General features: G+C 42.6%; 1 protein-coding gene across 1 annotated transcript; it reads right to left on the reverse strand.

The window, feature by feature from the left end:
* Positions 1 to 4180: 4180 nt before the first annotated feature.
* LOC145398082 (protein fantom-like) lies at positions 4181 to 17012 on the reverse strand. The gene is made up of 21 exons (XM_080271036.1): positions 16946 to 17012; positions 16263 to 16392; positions 15952 to 16099; positions 15153 to 15374; positions 14943 to 15050; positions 14329 to 14578; positions 13782 to 13897; positions 13182 to 13313; positions 12819 to 12977; positions 12636 to 12716; positions 12319 to 12447; positions 11473 to 11911; positions 10722 to 10906; positions 10169 to 10286; positions 8562 to 9124; positions 6881 to 7016; positions 6464 to 6600; positions 6156 to 6314; positions 5588 to 5795; positions 4607 to 4748; positions 4181 to 4337 (listed from the first exon to the last, which is right to left on the reverse strand). Exons 1-21 carry the CDS (start codon positions 17010 to 17012, stop codon positions 4181 to 4183), a joined length of 3786 nt encoding a protein of 1261 aa, XP_080127162.1.
* Between the last annotated feature and the right edge of the window lie 390 nt (positions 17013 to 17402).

The following is a 17402-nucleotide window of genomic DNA, read 5'->3' on the forward strand; positions in this document are numbered from 1 at the left end:
GGTTGGCTATCATCTGAGGGAACTGGGTCACTCCCGGAGCCTGAAGAATATATATATATACTGTATACTATGACGTGGTTGCGGGAAATTCAACGAGCCCTATACCCATTTTACTTTAACTTGGCCTAAAATCGCCATCTCTCAATCTTGAATGCTGAGTTGTACTGATAGATTAACCCTAGAATGTGATGCTAGTCATGAAGAAGTGCTGTTATAAAGGATGCATGGCTGTAGTATTGTCTTCTGCCATTGAACTACGTGAAATAAGCTGCAAAAGGACGTAGATCTGGGCCAGGTTAAGGTAAAATGAGTATAGTTATGAGGTAGCAACGAGTCTCCTTGGTTACTATACTCTCTGGTGCAACTGGAGCTTATAACAGATTGGTTTACTAGACTACTGCTACTACTACTACTGCTACTACTACTGTTACTGCTGCAACTACTGTGTGTGTGTGTGTGTGTGTGTGTGTGTGTGTGTGTGTGTGTGTGTAAGTAGGAGCGTAAAAAGTAGATGATATACAGTAAACTAGTAAAGGGAGGGGCAGCCTAAGGTTAGCAACACTGATCTTGTCTGTCTAGTACAAGTAGGCTATGTCTATTTATATATCTCTCAGTCTGTCTATCTATCCATCTATCTATCTAAGGTGACGTGTAGGTGTTTGGTTAGCAGGAATGCTTGGTCTCAGGAAAAGGGTTATTAAATCTTATGTCCAGAGTTGTACGCTAAAAAGATCTATATCTATCTAATTATCTGTCTATTTATCTATTACCTGATCCCGCATCCTGTGAGGGGTGGCCAGGACAAGGGACCTCCAGTTGTTTTTGTCCCTCTTCAGTAACGACCCCTCTTCCCACGACACACCCACCGCCCTCCCTTACATTCTCTCTCTCTCTCTCTCTTCCTTGGTTTCCCTACCCTTCTCTCACCCACCCCATTCTCATACTCTCCTAGTCAGTCTCTCATACTCTAACTCTCCACCTTCATCTCGGTCCCTTCATACTCTCCAATCATGGCCTCCCTTCCATACACTCTCCTAGTAAGTCTCTCACATACTCTCACTCTATCTCTCCGCCTTGGTCTCGGACACTTCACCTCCAGCCATGGCCTCCGTCTCATACACTCTCCTAGTCAGTCTCTCGCTTTCAGTAATTGCCTACTTTGTCACTTTCACCACAAGAATATCCTTATGTTTTATTCTCGTCCACATGACTATTTTTACTCGTCTTGATAATGTAAAGCCGGAGAGGGATGCCTTCACGTGGTGGCACTGATATAACCGTGTGACTCATTGCTCGGTTTTACAAACATCCTTCAACTCCCTCCCTATTCCCCAGAAGAAGGATGGAGGACTGCACGACAAAGGCAACTTAAGCCTGCAGTCCACTGGGTTCAGGTCTCAGATAAGTCTGGGGTTGACACTACTACTACAACTGCTGCTACTACTACTACCTCGATCACATCCATCTTTCTCTCTCTCTCTCTCTCTCTCCCCAGACAACTATATTTAACCTTTTTAGTACAATTACATCCATTATCTGTATAATTACTGTAATTCTCTCCTTGTCAGTCTCTCCAAATACTTCGTCCTTTTCACCAAGAGAATGTCCTTTATGCCGTATTCTTGCAACCTCGGGAAAATTATTTACCTTCTTTAGCATAATATATTTAGCTAATTATTCTTTCCCACATGACTTTATTCATTCCTTTCACCTCAGTACAGTAATGTGATACTGAAGGGGAGCCTACAGGTGGAGGCACTGTGCATATTAGGTGGAAAATCTGTGGCATCCACCCAGTAGCCAAGCTTTCCCATATTTCCCTGCACCTCACCATGGGAAAGGACTCTGGTCTGACTTTGGTGTGGCACTTTCTACAACAAGGGGGCGCTGGTTCCCTACACAGGGCACTCGTATGTACTATACCTGTACGATGGTCCCACAAAAGCAGTTGTTTACCTGATGTTAACAGGTCTGTTCAGCTAGACAGACCAGAGTTCGGCAGCAACAACAACAAAGATAATGTCTGTTTACTGACTCTTGGTGTCTCTTGATGAATCTGTGTAGCCTTATTATTATGATATACTGTTAAAGTTAAGTTAAGGCTTGTTTAGCTCTTTCATGTTGGTCATGGACTGGAAGGGGATGTCTTCCCATGGTGTAAGAGAGGGATGACTTCATGTGGAGGCATGGAAATGGCTCTTTTGCTTGGTTATACAAATGTCCCTTAACTCCTTTCCCTATCCCCCTGAAAGGAGGATGGTGAACTGAGGGAGAAGGGTAACTTCAGCCTGCAGTCCACTGGGTTCACATTTCAGATGAACCTGGAGTACAACTACCAATGTGACTACCTATGATCACCATTTTTCCTTACCCATCCATCAAGCCATCATCTAATCCTGTGTTGCCCCATGAGGAGCATAGAAGCCCAAGGCCAGGCAAGTTGGTCCTGACATTCAAGATGAGAGTGAAACTTATTCCTTGTACAATTGCTAAAATCCCATACAAAGCACCATTTTTCAATATATGAGCAATGATTTCTCTTATACGTTGCTACCATTCCTATGTTCGATATATGATCAATTGTCATCCCACTGGTTTTCCATGAACATAACCCAATCATATAGTGCGGCTGACCTGTAGAGATCACTAACCATTCACCACTAGGGCACTGTCCAAAATTGATTAAAATCATCTGGCAGTAGCAAGAATTAATTTCTGGTGCCAAGCTTACAAATGTTTGCTGAAACATTAAAGGAACAAATCAGACACACTTGGAGGTGATATGTTTATATAATTAACTGTGCAATTAAAAGAATAAAGATAAGTACTGTATAAACTGTGCAAAAATAAATACTGTACTATACTATATTATACTGCTTATAAACTATGCATGGCTATACATGGAGCTTAGTGATCAAAATACTGTAATGTCATCTCTTTGGTGTTTATCGGACAACGGACGGATGAAATCAAATAAACTAAGGCGCTGAAACTCCCAACGACAAAAAATTCAGGATCCCAAACTCCCACTGTCAAGAAATGCAGGCTCTCAAGCTCTCTCAGACTAGAAAATTCAGACTCTCAAGCTCCAAGGGACTAGAAAATTCAAACTCTTAAGCACCATCAGACTAGAACATTCAGGTTCTCTAACTCCCATTGACAAGCAAATCCAGTCTTAAGAAAATACAATATCTGTTCACAGAATTCAAGTTAGTATTAAAGAAAGTCTGAAGTACTGTACAAGAAGTTACCCTTTAGCTGACTACTCCTAGTTACAGAGCAAGACTTCTGTCAATCCTATTTTTGTAGAGTTCTACGGAGAAAATATGAGGAGATGGAGAAAAGGAGCGTGGCATGGAGGACAGAAGATTTCATAAGGAAGACGAGATGGCTTAATCATTCCCATCATCACTACTATATATCATAGGGTTAATACTGAATCACGTTTTTTCATTACCAAAAAGATTTCTCATTACCAAATTTGTCACAGTTTGATTATAACACCAGATGGCAATACCACTGATGGCAAACTGGCATCTGGTGCTCAACAGACTCAGATTTGTCCAATACATGTCTCATATGACTAAGAGAAGTAAGTAGCACTTGGAATACAGTACTTCAGAAATGTAGTTTTGCTTCTGTTTCATTGTTCTTAACAAAAAGTAATGCACTACATCTACTCTCTACTAAAAAAAAGTAGCTCCATTACAAGCATCATTCCTTGTAGTGTCCCTATTTCCAAGATTGGTGATTGAATACATACATGTAAATAAGAAGCTGAAGTCAATGAATTGAGAGAAAATGGATCTGGACAACTTGTGGAATGCATGTACAGAAAGTATAATTAGGAATGCTAATGCAGCATGTAATGTCATGAGGTTGGCAACTATGATGAATAGGGTAAGAAGTGCCTAGAATGGATAAAGGAAAATGATTTACTCTCACTATAATCTCAATGTACAATGTCAAAATAATCCCAAAGAGTATCAAGATGTTTCTGTGTTGCTTGTCTGTATGGTGTGCAGTGTACTCTCTTTTCTGAACCCTCCCTCACCCACCCATATGCCAGACAGAAGGTCTGGATGATGATGATGATGATGATGATGATGATGATGATGATGGGGAAGAGGAAAAGGAGGAGGATAGGGAGGAGGAGGAATATGGCTGCAAGGAAAAGGAGTCAAGTGGAAGCCAGAAGAGCAAGGACGTGAATGATGCGCAGAGTCAGGGTCAGAGTTCCAAGGTGGCTGCCATCCTCAGCACTCTTGATGGGATGCGGCTCCTCTTCCAAGTCACGCCCTGAATCTTCTAACTTGTGTAGATCAAGGTACACATATCTGGAAAAAAACAAACACTACATTCATTTATACAATCAAAATTGGCTGTAAGATCTGTTATGTGATTGTGACTGTTTTCTTATATGATTTTAACATTTTAGCAGCCCTTTTTTGATATACATTTGACATTTTTGCTAACACAATCACCATAATCCCCTACAAAAAACATTTTTTTCAATAAACAATCAAGCAGCATAGATAGCCGCCATCAGGTGACCAAGGCTGTCGCAAGCAATTGGAGCCTTTATATACAGTGTAACAATACAAACCCTAAGTCGTGGCAGTCGTGTGTGTCCTGCAGATGTCCTGGCGGCTCGGATGTCACAGTGAACTTAAGCAATCCTTGGCCATTCATCAGTTCACTCAGCGCCTTCCAACGTTCAGGGTGATGCTCAGGATCCACACTCAGTTCTGGAGGGCAAAAGATGATGTGGTTACCCTCCTTTATAGTCAGCTTGTTTTCACCAGATGGAACTGGGCCACTCTCACAACCTGAATACTAAGCCATGGTAACATGAAATATGATAAGCCATAGTTATGGCCCAAGAATGAGTCTCGTTTGGTTAATAGTTAAATGAACCCTCCAAACTGACTACATATGGCCATCAACTGAAGTGAAAGGGGTTAGGGATCTACATCAGGTAGGAAAAAACACACTATATAATCCAGGTGATGTAATTTAGTTTAACTGGTGGCTGTAGTCTCAGGTTCATCAGAAACGTGAACCTGGTGGCCTAGCGGACTACAGGATGAAGTTGCTCTCTTGCTGCAGTCTACTATCCTCCTTTTGGTGGATAGGGAGGGAACTGAGGGAAATTTGTTTACCCAGGCAGTGAAACTGCCCACATACTGTATATCAGTGCCACCACATAAAGCATCCCTCTCCTGCACCTATTTAGCTTATTATATGGATCTATGATAAGAACTTGCTGTATCTTATCTATACAGTATTTCTGTCTTCTGTATCTTAGACTGACCAAAATTAAACTGTAGTGAATGTCGGGTCTTGAGGTGGATGGATGAGAGGCCATGAAAAGCAACTTATCAAGAGAATCTACTGTACCTTATTTATATGTCTGTCTATTCTCTTTTACCCTGCTCAAACTTCTCTCTACTTCCTCTTACCCTGTCCAAAATTCTCTCTACTCTCTCTTACTTGGTCTAAAAATTCTCTTTACTCTCTCTTACTCTGTCCAAAATTCTCTCCACTCTCCCTTACCCTGACCAAAATTGTCTTGACACTCTCTTACCCTGTCCAAAATTAAATCGTAGTGGTGTGTTGGGTTGCACTGGCTTAGGCAGTGAAAGAGGTGTCTCAAGGCGGTCAGGTGGAAGGCCAAGGAAGCCATGGTAATCAACAAAGAGAAGGTCAACCATCGGGTCCTCAGCGAGCATTGCAGTAGCAGCCGGGCCGAGGGTTAGCCAGCAAACCTCTATGTACACACTTGTTTTGTGTTCCTAGATGAGAGGGACTATGGAATTATGTTGAGGGAAAAATATCCACTAAAGGCTAATTTATCACATGAAAAAAAAAAAAAAAAAAAAAAAAAAATCAACAGTACAGGACTTATTCTTCAATCAACAATTCATATTTTTGCCACAGTAGTCAGTCCTTAAACTCAACTGATGATAACGTAGATGTTATTCTTCATACCTTGACTCTTAAAACAAGATGACATCTTTTATACTTTATTCACTATTTGGGAAGCACAGATCCTGGCCCCTATGCTCCTGATGATGTAAGAGAGGACTGACTGGTGGATGAATGGATAAAAGAGATTGTTTAAGGCGAAGGCACTGGAAATACCATAATCTAACCTTGGGATTCCTCAAAGGTATGGCCACAACTCCCTCTGAATCAGTATCTTCACTTGATTCACTGTACGAAGGACGATTCTGGGGTTTGTCTGCCTCCTTGTCACTGCTGTCACTGCTGCTATGACTGCTGGTGGATGGCTCATGTGGATCTGGGGCTCCCTGGAACAAATGTGGAATATACTTTACAGGTATATACCATAAGCATTTAAACACATTTTTTTTTTTCTTCACAGAGATATAACTTTCAGATATTTCATTATTCCACGCACTGATTATACGTAACATCAGTCTTCTGTCTCCTGTCTGACCTTTGTTTCCTGAAATATCTCTACAGTGTTCCTCTTCCCTCTTCCATCATTACTTCCGCTCTCCTGTCTACTCCTGCCAGAGCTGCTCCTATTATTTTCCTTCCTGCTGTTACCTTCTCTCATCTCTGGCTTGTCATCTAAGGAGGAGGAAAAAAATTACAGTAAAATGATTTCCAAATCTGTCTCCTTTTCATATAGGTACACCATTATCATCATCATCATCATCCAGCCTCTTTTTTCCTACTCATATGTTGTGTAAGGTTAGGTCCAGAGGGTAAAAAAAACATAAACATGAGAAAGAAAACTAATCAACAGCATGTTCTGTGAACAGTACCACACATTCATTCAACTTCAAGCCTGGCAAGCTGACTCCAAAGCATGAAACCAAACATTCCACAACGAGCAAGCACAACATACCAGTGTGCATGGCTCTGTGGGCACAGTCTCTACCTTGGACAATAACACAGTCTGAATCACTGGTGTCGTCAGAGTCATCCTCCTCACTGCCTATATGAGAGCTTGATTGTGTTGGAAGTCTATGTTCACTTGGTCCCTGAAAGTAAATGATTCTTTTATAAAAACAGAGTGGCTTATGACTACTCTAAATTGCTTACATGCATGTTTGTAAAGCAGAAGGGTCATGAGATCAAATCCTGGCCAGAACTGTGATGAATTTGTCAAGATTTCTTTCAGCTATCACATTAGGCTACCACCAGATGTATGTACTCAACTTATGCAGGCTGACTGGTAAGGTGGGCTATTAAGCATATATCTAACCTCTCCAGTAAAAAAAAAAAAAATCTTTTGGAAAAAAAATAAAATTATCTGGCAGCAAAAAGAGTAAAAAGGGACAGATATCCCTAAGCTGACTGAGTTGAGTTTTTGGGACAATGGATACAAATCTAAAACAATGTGTGAACTCTGAAAGACTCACCATGAAAAGATATTGGTTTCCAAATGCAAAGTAACTATTCTTTTGCTCTTTGCTTAACTAAAAAGTCCACACCTCCTCATTGTTATCTGCTTCCTTAACCCCTAAAACGCGGGTGTTTACAGTCGATCCCCCCCGAGTGGCGGGGTTGTATCGCAGTCTGAGTACCTGTAGGAAAATATTGGCCAAAAATCAGAGATTAACCCTAGAACATTATACTTGGTATGGCAGATAGTACTTACATTCAGCTTTCTCCAGAGACAGGTGTTGAGCCTTCATGGACTACCCAAGGACTTGTGGAGACTTGCAAAGTTGGGTAACCAAATTTTCACTTTCACACCTCCAGCAACCCGGTTTCCCCTCTACCACAGCCTCATTCTGTCACAGTAAACTTTACACTACAACGTAAAGGTAGTTAGGAATCCGTATTTGTACAATAAGCACTGAAAATAAGGCTAAAATCAACGGAGCGTACGGCCGACATGCACTGTGGCGGCGGTTTTCCCATCACTCAACAAACATTTCCATTTTCACAGCTAAAAACATGTATACTACATTATTTTCAATCATATTACTTCCCAAAAGATCACCACGGCGCGCTTTTTATTCTGCCTTACGTCCGCCACTTTATTCTCGATTCCTGTCGGCCGCTTGCACTGACTGGGAAGAGCTAGAACTCGCCATAATCTCACTTTGAAAGCCTGCAGTAAACTGACACTAAACAGAGGCAAAAGCTAGTGTTACAACTGGGGAAACAAGCGTTTCCTAGTAGCATAAACTGCTTGTGAGAGGAGATCGCAGATTTACAGTTCTGAGCGCTCAGAGCGCTGCCATGTATCACAGCCAGGCTGGCCGGGCCGTGGTAGGGGGGGTACGGGGGGAAAACGCGATATTTGGCAACAACTGAGGTCAGTAGTACAAAGGTAAAGTATGCTAGTTGTAGCTAGAGGATGGTGGTACTGATAGACAATACCAGCTGGAGCCTGCTTGCCCGCGGTTATTCAAAATTTACTAAAATCGCAAACGCGACGACCCGCCGTCCTGCCCTTATGGCCGAGCGTCGCAAACGCGACGATCCGCGTTTTAGGGGTTAAAAGTAGGGAAATGTTATAATATTATCATCAGCAACATCTAAAATTAAAAAGTGGTAAACAATTTTTTATTTACCTGCTCCATAACCTCATGTCCCCTGGATGTGCTAGGTTGGTTTAGATCCACAAAACTACTTAGTTTTGATGGGGTAGATGATTTAGGGCGAACAGTTCTCTTCTTGATAGGTGGCGAGGGCTCTGTATTTTCCGAAGTATATTCCATATCACCCCTGGTATATGGCTGAACTGCATGCGGTGGTACTTCAGAACTCGATCCCCGTCTAAGCTCCGTACTTTTTCGGCTCGCTAAGATGTCACCATCATCACCAGAATCGCTTGATTTCCGTGCCTTTGGACTTCCAACATTGTAAGTCCCAGTTGAGGTTACAGAGTTAGACCTTGAGTTATGCAAAGAACCTCTTGACTTTGGTCTCTCGGAACTTGCAATGTTGTAAGTACCGGTGGAAGAAACTGAACTGGACCCCGAAGAATTACGTCTTTTTATAATCTCTTTGTTTAACACTTCTTCCTGATTAGCACCAACAGTTTCCAGGGACTGTTCTTCCTTCGACAATGTGTTTGCATCTTGATTTGGTGTCAGTCCTTGAATTTTACCTGGACTATCTTGTGATGGGGATGCTGGAAGAGTTCGAGATTTAAGGTCTGGGGCAAGGGAGTTCAAAGCTGATATTTCATGGACTTCCTCTTCCACTACCTCTCTGTCTCTTTTCATCATCCCTCCATTTACCTCCTTATCTTTTTCTCTCCTCCTTCTCTCTTCCGGTGCATTTCTGTCTATCCTCCTTCCTTTATGTACCTCCCTTTCTTTTTCTCTCCTCTTTCTTCCCTCTTGTGGTATCTCTCTGTCTCTCCTCTTCCCTTCATCTGTCTCCACTTCTCTTTCCCTCCACTTTCCTCCCTCATCCTTCCTCTCTTTATCTCTACTCCTCATTCCTCTATCTACTTCCTCTTCCTTTTCTCTCTGTTTTCCTCCCCACTCCTTCCTCTCTCTGTCTCTTCCCTTCCCTTGTTCTACCTCCCCCTCTACTTCTCTCCTCTTTCCTCCCTCATCCCTCCTCCTCCTGTCCCCACTCTCTGTCTCTCTATCCTGCTTCTTGCTCCTCTCCTCCTCCTCCCATCTTCTATCCCTGTGGTCTATGCTGCCCCTCTCAGTCTTTTCAGCAGTTATTCTTCTGGGATTAGATGAGCTGCTGGGTAAGATCATTTTGGATTCCTGAAAAGAAAAAATTAATACAGTATGTACAGTACGTGAGTGTTACAAATGTACACACACAAAGTTTACGATGAAAAGAATTCATATCATACCGGTACATGTTAACTGCTCAAATTATATACATGGTACTGTATATGTAATGGGTTAGGCATAAGGTCTAATACATTCCCTGGCAACCCCACACTATACAAGCTTTTCCATGCTGATACGAAACATGTGATGGCACCTACATAACTGGGTGTTAGACCTGTCCAATGTCCAAATGTTCAATGTCCCTGAACTCCCTCTCTATTCCATAAAAGGAGGATGGTGGGATGCAAGAAAAGAGAATCTGCCTGCAGTCCACTGGGTCCATGTCCAAATGAGCCCAAGGCCATAACAAAAGCACACTGGCATCTCTCTGCCACTACAGTACTACTGAATGTCTCAAATGCATAACATTATCCAACTTGCCTGATCCTGCTGCTTCTGATGGGATGCCAGCAGCCTGACTGAGCGCAGGTGCTGAGCAATCACATCCTCACACGGACGCTGAAGTCGGAACCAGTAGCTTAATGTTCCAATGACCTGTGGGGCAATGTTGGGACAAATGTAACATTTTAAACAAGTACCAGATTAAGAGAATTTGTGTTAGTGAGGAGGGGGAGGAGGAGGAAGGGGAAATCAAGGATGAGATGGAGGGATGGGAGGTGTGAGTTTGAGATTGGGCAGCCTGATGGCAAAGGAAAGGCTGACAATCTGGAATTAAGGCACTGTTTTATCTACCACTAACAAGACACAATACAGTAGACTACACAAGATCTGACACTTGTTCGTAAGTGTGTCTGTTCTAACCTAATGAAGATCCCTAACCACTTTCACCTCAGTTGATGGCCAAGTGTAAACAGACTGGAGGTCTGCATTAACTATTATCCCAGGAGACTTATTCCTGCCTCATAACTTGGGTCGCTGAGTTTCATGTAACTGCAGCTTAGCATTGATCTGCTGAAGCAAGACACGTACTTGTCCTGGAAGCATATGAGCAGCAGGTTTGAAGTGCTGCAAATCATCAGGGTGGTCGAGGGCTAAGGTGACGGATGCAGTGCCATGCAGGGTGTTGCGGGGATGTTCCAGCACCTCACAGAAGCTCAGCCGACACTCACCCACCTTTGCTGGGTGACCAGAGTCCAGCAGGAGGTATACACTCACTGGAATGCAAATACAGTATTGTTCTAAACACTCTGGCAGAGAGAGATGCTTTAATATTATTGTCTTTTTTTAATGTAATCTCTATTTCCAAATAAATGATGTCAGCATTGGAAAGGTCTCTCATACTGAAGAGGAATGAAACAGTCCCTGTTACAGTAACTCCTTCACTATAGGTGCTCTCCTACACTAAATACAAAGCTAACATGTCAGTTTCTCCCAATCTTAGCACAAGTTTTATGAAAGTGTTTGTAAATATCTTGTAAAATATCCCTGACTTACAAAAAGAACTGCCAATTTTGACACGCACGGCACTGCATGAAAATCATTTCTTGATGAGATGCATATGCGAGTACTGTACAGTTCTTCCACATGAACAATTCATAACTTGAATACTAAGCTGAAGCTGCATGAAGCTCAATAAACCTTAGCAATGAGGCTGGAATGAGTCTAGTTGACTGAAAGTCAAACTGATCCTAAACTATGACACATAACCAACAACTGAACTCAAAGGGGTTAGGAATCTCTGTTTGGTTAGAAAAAATGTCCTACAGTGGCATGACTTTACCTGAAACGGGATCTTGCCGCAAAGATTCCAGGTTGCGGTGTGTCATGTGGAAGGTATAGAGGGCCGAGTGTGTGTACTTTGCAGGGGAACCCACAGCTACATTGGTGTGCTGTAGGGGGTCCTCCAGTGCAAAAGGTACCGTCCAGGAAACAAATGTCTTCAAGCGCCCAAAGTCCAATGCTTCAAAGGTGACGGCGGCTATGTGGAACTCCAACATATTGTCGTGGCGGCCTAGTTCAAGCGTCCTCGTCAGACCACGGCCGGCATCTCGCTGGTTCTGTTCAGAGCTAATCCACCGGTCATCTCCATGGCTGGCTAGTATTTGAGCCTCCAGCTGCTCACACCGCTGCTCTCGCCGCTGCAACACCTCACGTAGCTCCTTCACTGTGGCCTCAAGCTCCCTCTCATGCTCTTCAGCCTCTTGTTTAATCTTGGTAACCTGTTTGAATGTTCAGGGACACATGTCATTTATGTAATGATCATCTGTCATCATCATCACCGTCATCCAGACCTCTTTTTCCACTCAAGAGTGGGGTAAGGCAGGGGTCAAAGAGCCAGTGGAAAAAAAAATGCAGAGACATCAACCAAAGTCTTCCCAAGTGAATGGGCCACACTCTAATTCATTCACCATTCAAGCCCCCAGATTCCTAAGTCCAACTCACAAGCATAAACATCCACACTTAGATCAGCTAGAATCAATCCATCAACTATCACTTCACCAGGAAACAACAGGGGTGCCAAACCTGTCATACACTTTTATGTACAAATTTCTTCCAACCAGATTGATCTACTGTCAGTTCCCTAGTCTTATTACCCTCCACTCCTCACATTCTCTCGCACTCATACCTGACTCTCCAAGACTCTGTAGGTCTGTGAGTGTGAGGCGATGGTAGCTGTGATGGCCTCAAGTTCCCGGGTCTTCTCTCGATACAGCAGTTGTAGCTCATCATATGCTACTCTCAGCTTCTCGTGCTCCTGGTGGTGGTATGGATAGGAAAGAAGTCATCATCACCATTATCCTCAGCAACACAATCACCATTACCACCATTACCATTATAACCATCATCATCACCATCCTAATTCCTACTTAAGATGAGGTTAGTGAACAAATACATCAGCATGAGCCATCCATTTAAAGAATACTTAAAGAAACCAGAACTTACTTTTGAAGAATATGAGGAGTCTTCATCTTTTTTTGGGACTGATACTGTGAAATCCTTATGTGCTGACTCTGGAACCCCAGCCTGTAAAGATAAGGACATATGGTTTTTTCATCCAGGCCACAAAAAAAAAAAAAAGTACAGTATAGCTTCCCATCCACTCTGCTACAAAACCCAAGCACCAACCTTCTTATAAGCTTCCAATTTGACTGTGGCTTTCTCCAGATCTTCCTGTAGTGATAGGTTGTGTCCCTTCAGTGTTTTTACCTCCATCTCCAGCCTGGCAACTGCTTCCTTGTCCCGGGTCAGCTGCTCCAGGAAATCTCCCCGTTCACTCAGGTCGCTCTAGTTGAAGAAAAAATTTATTCACAAATGTTGGAAGGATAAAGAGGAATACATGGGTGAATCAAGTTAAGATTTATTCCCGAATCAATTCACTTGACTCCTCTTCACTATGACATGATGATATCTGTTAAAATCTTATTCTTGTTTTCCCCACTTAATTTCATTCAGCTTTGTTGTGACTTCTTGATATAGCCCTCATCATGCCTGCAGTGCTGATTCGAGGTGGGCAACTTGAGCCTTGAGCGTCTGGTTCTCTGCCGACAGGTCCCGCTGTTCTGAGCTCAGGTTCAGGGTGGTTAGGCGCTCATTCTCATGCTGGAGTTGCACATTCTCATCCTGAAAGGGTAACATCATCATCATCATCATCATCATCATCACCATCGTCACCATCCGGACCTCTTTTCCTACCCTATGATGGGGCAAGGTGAGATTCAGAGCCAGAAAAATCCTGGCAGAATGAGGAATTTGCCAATAGTCTGTCCAAACGAATGATCCACACTCCCATTCACTCACCACTCATAAAAACTGAGACCTATGTATCTATCACTAGGCGTCTTATTCCCTTTAGAGGTATCCACAAATGAACTGCCACTATGCCATCTTGTCCTCTGCCATCTGGCCATCTTTTCTTCACACTTACATCTCTCTTATATCTCTCTAATCCATCCCTCCACCTCATCTTCAGTCTTATCCTCCTTCTCCCCACTCTACCACATTCACACACTCTCCTAGTCAGTCTCTTATTCTCCATCCAATCAACATGGCCGAACATCTCAAAGAAAACAAACTTAGTAAAACTCTAACCTTTAAAACTTTTGTCTTCTCTGTTGCCTCTTGTAGTTGTGCCAAAGCCTTCTGGTGGAGCTCCTGTGCCTCTCTCAAATGGGCTTCCGTTGACAGTAATCGAGATGTCACTCTCTCTGTGGGAATTAGTGAACGAACATTAAGGCACAGAAGTATGATGGAAGAGGTGGAGAAGTACAGGAAAGTGAGGTATGAGACTTGGAATGGGGGCAGCCTTATGGCAGGGGACATCGTAACACAAAGGTGGTTCATTTGTGGCCATCCTTATAGGATTAAAGCAACTGGTGATAAATACTATACAAGCATAGCCTACAAAATGTTGGAAAGAGATACCTGCAGATGGTAGCATCTTTATACCTGGGCAGCTCTGATGTCAGTAATATAAAAGTCCCTAATCATCCTATCCTCTGCAAGGAAGATGGTGGACTGCAGGAAAAGGACAGTGTCAGTCTGCCATCCACTTGGTTCACATTCAGAAGAACCTTGGACTAAAAGCAATAACAACATAGTGAGGTTATTGCATTCATTAACTTTCACTCCAACTGACCCAGATTAGCATTAAGTTCATTGCGGGTGGCCTTCTCTGTAGCAACCTTCTCTTCAGTAGCAGCCAACTGCTCAGTGAGTGCAGCACAGCGGGCAGACAGTGAACGCTGCTCCCGACCCGCCCTCACAGCTGCCACTGCCTCACGCTCCTCCCTGACGCTATGCTCTCGCAGTTCCCCACGTAGCCCAGATACCTCCTCCTCCAGTTCATTTATACGGTGGTGTAGCTCATATTCAGTTGTTTCTGCACTCTGAGGAATGTAATGGAGATGCAAAAATATAGGCATACTTTCATGGTAGGGACAATTCTAGCTATTTTTTTTATTACACTGTGCTTTTGTTGTTCCCATCAAAGACCAGACATCTCTTCTAGTTTGCTTATATGACAGTACCTCATATTCATTTGCATCCACACTCAGAGGAACGTGATAGAGGAATGAGTGAGAAGGAAGCCCCCTACTGAGGGTTAGCCATGGTACAGCTGATGTTTTATATGGACCAGGGGCTCAACCAAGTGCCAGAATCACCTCACTACTTCCCAACAGTTGCTGGAAATTGTTCGAAAAAAGTAACGAATAAAATATAATGGTGTCAGTACTCAAAGGAGCCACCCACCTGTTGCTTTTCACTCAGTTGGTCATGAAGTTCTTCCCTCTCAGCCTCGAGGGCCAAGATCCTCTCTCTCGCCTCTTCCAAAATCTCTCGTACTTTTTGTGGCAGCATCTGGGGAAGTACCTGTATTTATATTCATATTATTATGATATTTACACTGCAGTACAATATACTATTTTAACCCCATCATCACTATGAATGGACAAATCTCACCTCATCTCGGCCTAAGTGTGAGGAATCAATGTGTGATGAAGATGAATCATCAGATGGTGAGGCTGGCTTGGGGGTGCTGGTGGGGGGTTGGGCACGGGAGGGGCTGACCTGGGTCCTCGGTTGCTTCAGGCCGGTGTCTATTCGAGCCGTAACGTTCCGGAACATCAGAGGTTTGTTTTTACGTGCCATGCTTAGCTGAACATTGGCTAATTTCAGCTTTTTCTGAAATCAAAAGAGAAGAAGACAATCGACTTCTTTTCCCACCTAAGGCTGGGTAAGGTAGGGCCCTGAATACAAAAGAGTGAAAAATATGAAAGAGGGAGAATATTCAACATGCCCAATGAAATAGGCAACACACTCAAGACCATTTATGGAGATTTTAAAACTGAACATCTTGACATTAATGGGCAGAAGGAAACATTCTCATTTATGAAGAAGACTGAAATAAATGAAGGAGCACTCTATTTGAAGTTGTATAAAATATTCTGACTGAGTCTTGTCACTGTTTGACGAGTGGTGGCTGATTAGATCACCTACCAAGCTGGGGATGCATCCTGCTACCCAAAACATTAAATAGCTGGCAGTCTCATTAAGCTGTAGGCATGATTTTTGTAAATACAGTGGAATGCTAGAGAGGGATTCCTTCATGTGGTGAGACCAATATAATCAATGGTTATACAAGCAGCAATCAACTCCCTCTCTATTCCTCAAGGGGAAGATGGTGGACTGCAGGAGAAAGGCACAAGCCTGGGGTCCCAACAGTAATACCAAGTGAAGCCAAAAAAACACTAATGAATACCTCAAGGTGTTGGTTCCTGAGACGGAGCTGTCGGAGGGCCTGGCGTTGTGTTTCCAGTGTTTCTTCATATTCCAGTTCCTTCACTGACTTCCTGGCTTCTCCATCCTTCTTGTGGTCAGAGATGATCTTACGAAGCTTAGTCTGCAACCTAGAGAATAATTTGATCAATATACAACTGCATTACAGTATGTTCACACACACACACACACACACACACACACACACACACACACACACACACATACACACACACACACATCCACAGGTAATTATTACGGTACTTCAGAACAAGTAATCAATAATTCACTCACTTTTTTATCTTGTCCTCCTGTTTGCTTGAGAATTTCTTGAGGGTGAAGAAATTGTCTCGAAGGCCAACATACTTCTCTGTCAACTCGGATCGATCCATGTGACTCAGCCAATACATCTCCTCGGGTGCAGCTGTGGTAGGGTATTATCATCATCATTACCACAAATAACTTTTAACACACCATCATCATCACCACAAACATCTTTAACAAACCATCCTCATCATCTTCATCACAGACTCCTTAAACCATCTTCATCCTCATCATCACCACAAACATCATTAACAAACCATCATCAACATCATCATCATCACGACAAACTCCTTAAACCATCATCATCATCACCGACTTGTCCTACTTTATCTAATCAACCTTCCCAAATCTTCTGTAAGTTGATTGGAAGTGACATTTCTTTTTGCACAATAACAGCAGTACAGCTATGGAATAAAATGTGGAATTATGGAATGAATAAAGCAGACTACACTGACTTGGTACTGAGATGTTTAAAGAATCCACATGGATTCTGACCAAGAGATGAGAGCCTACTAAGTCAAGTTTCTCAGTCTCCCAAGTAAATCAACCAGGTAACCATGAATTAGGTCTGCAGATAAGATGCCCTAGTATGTGAAATGTGAATCGATATGTCTGACAGATTGAAGAGTATGTAAAACTGGTGTACAACTCACTGTATTGTGGATGACTGGAATGTCCGGCATCTTTGACAGGAACCTGATAGTCATCACTGGTTGACATAACTTATGAAGAAAGAAGGAAATATCAGTAAATTTCAGGACGCGAAAATTATGGCTGGAATGTTTTGATCTCTGTCGCATCAGGTCGAGTGGCGAGTTCGATACTAATGTATTCGGCTTCCATGTGTCATTTTCATGGAATTTCTTCTTATTTTGGAAATGTTTGCTTGATTATTTGCTTCCTTTGGTGTCAGAGTATTCTAATTAGTATTTTTCTTATGTTTTATGCCCATTTATGTTGTCAATAACCAGGTCATGGAATATCGGTCAGCTTCAACACCCACTTTTTTTTTTTTAATTAATATTTAACAAAAACATGGACATAAATAGTTTACATTAAAGCGCAATTCAGGCTTCAAAAGACAGTCTGTTTACTATTTTTTAAAAGCCA

Source organism: Coenobita brevimanus, chromosome 44 (genome assembly GCF_032717465.1).
Source record: "Coenobita brevimanus isolate Jiangsu-jjx chromosome 44, ASM3271746v2, whole genome shotgun sequence".
Lineage (NCBI taxonomy): Eukaryota > Metazoa > Arthropoda > Malacostraca > Decapoda > Coenobitidae > Coenobita > Coenobita brevimanus.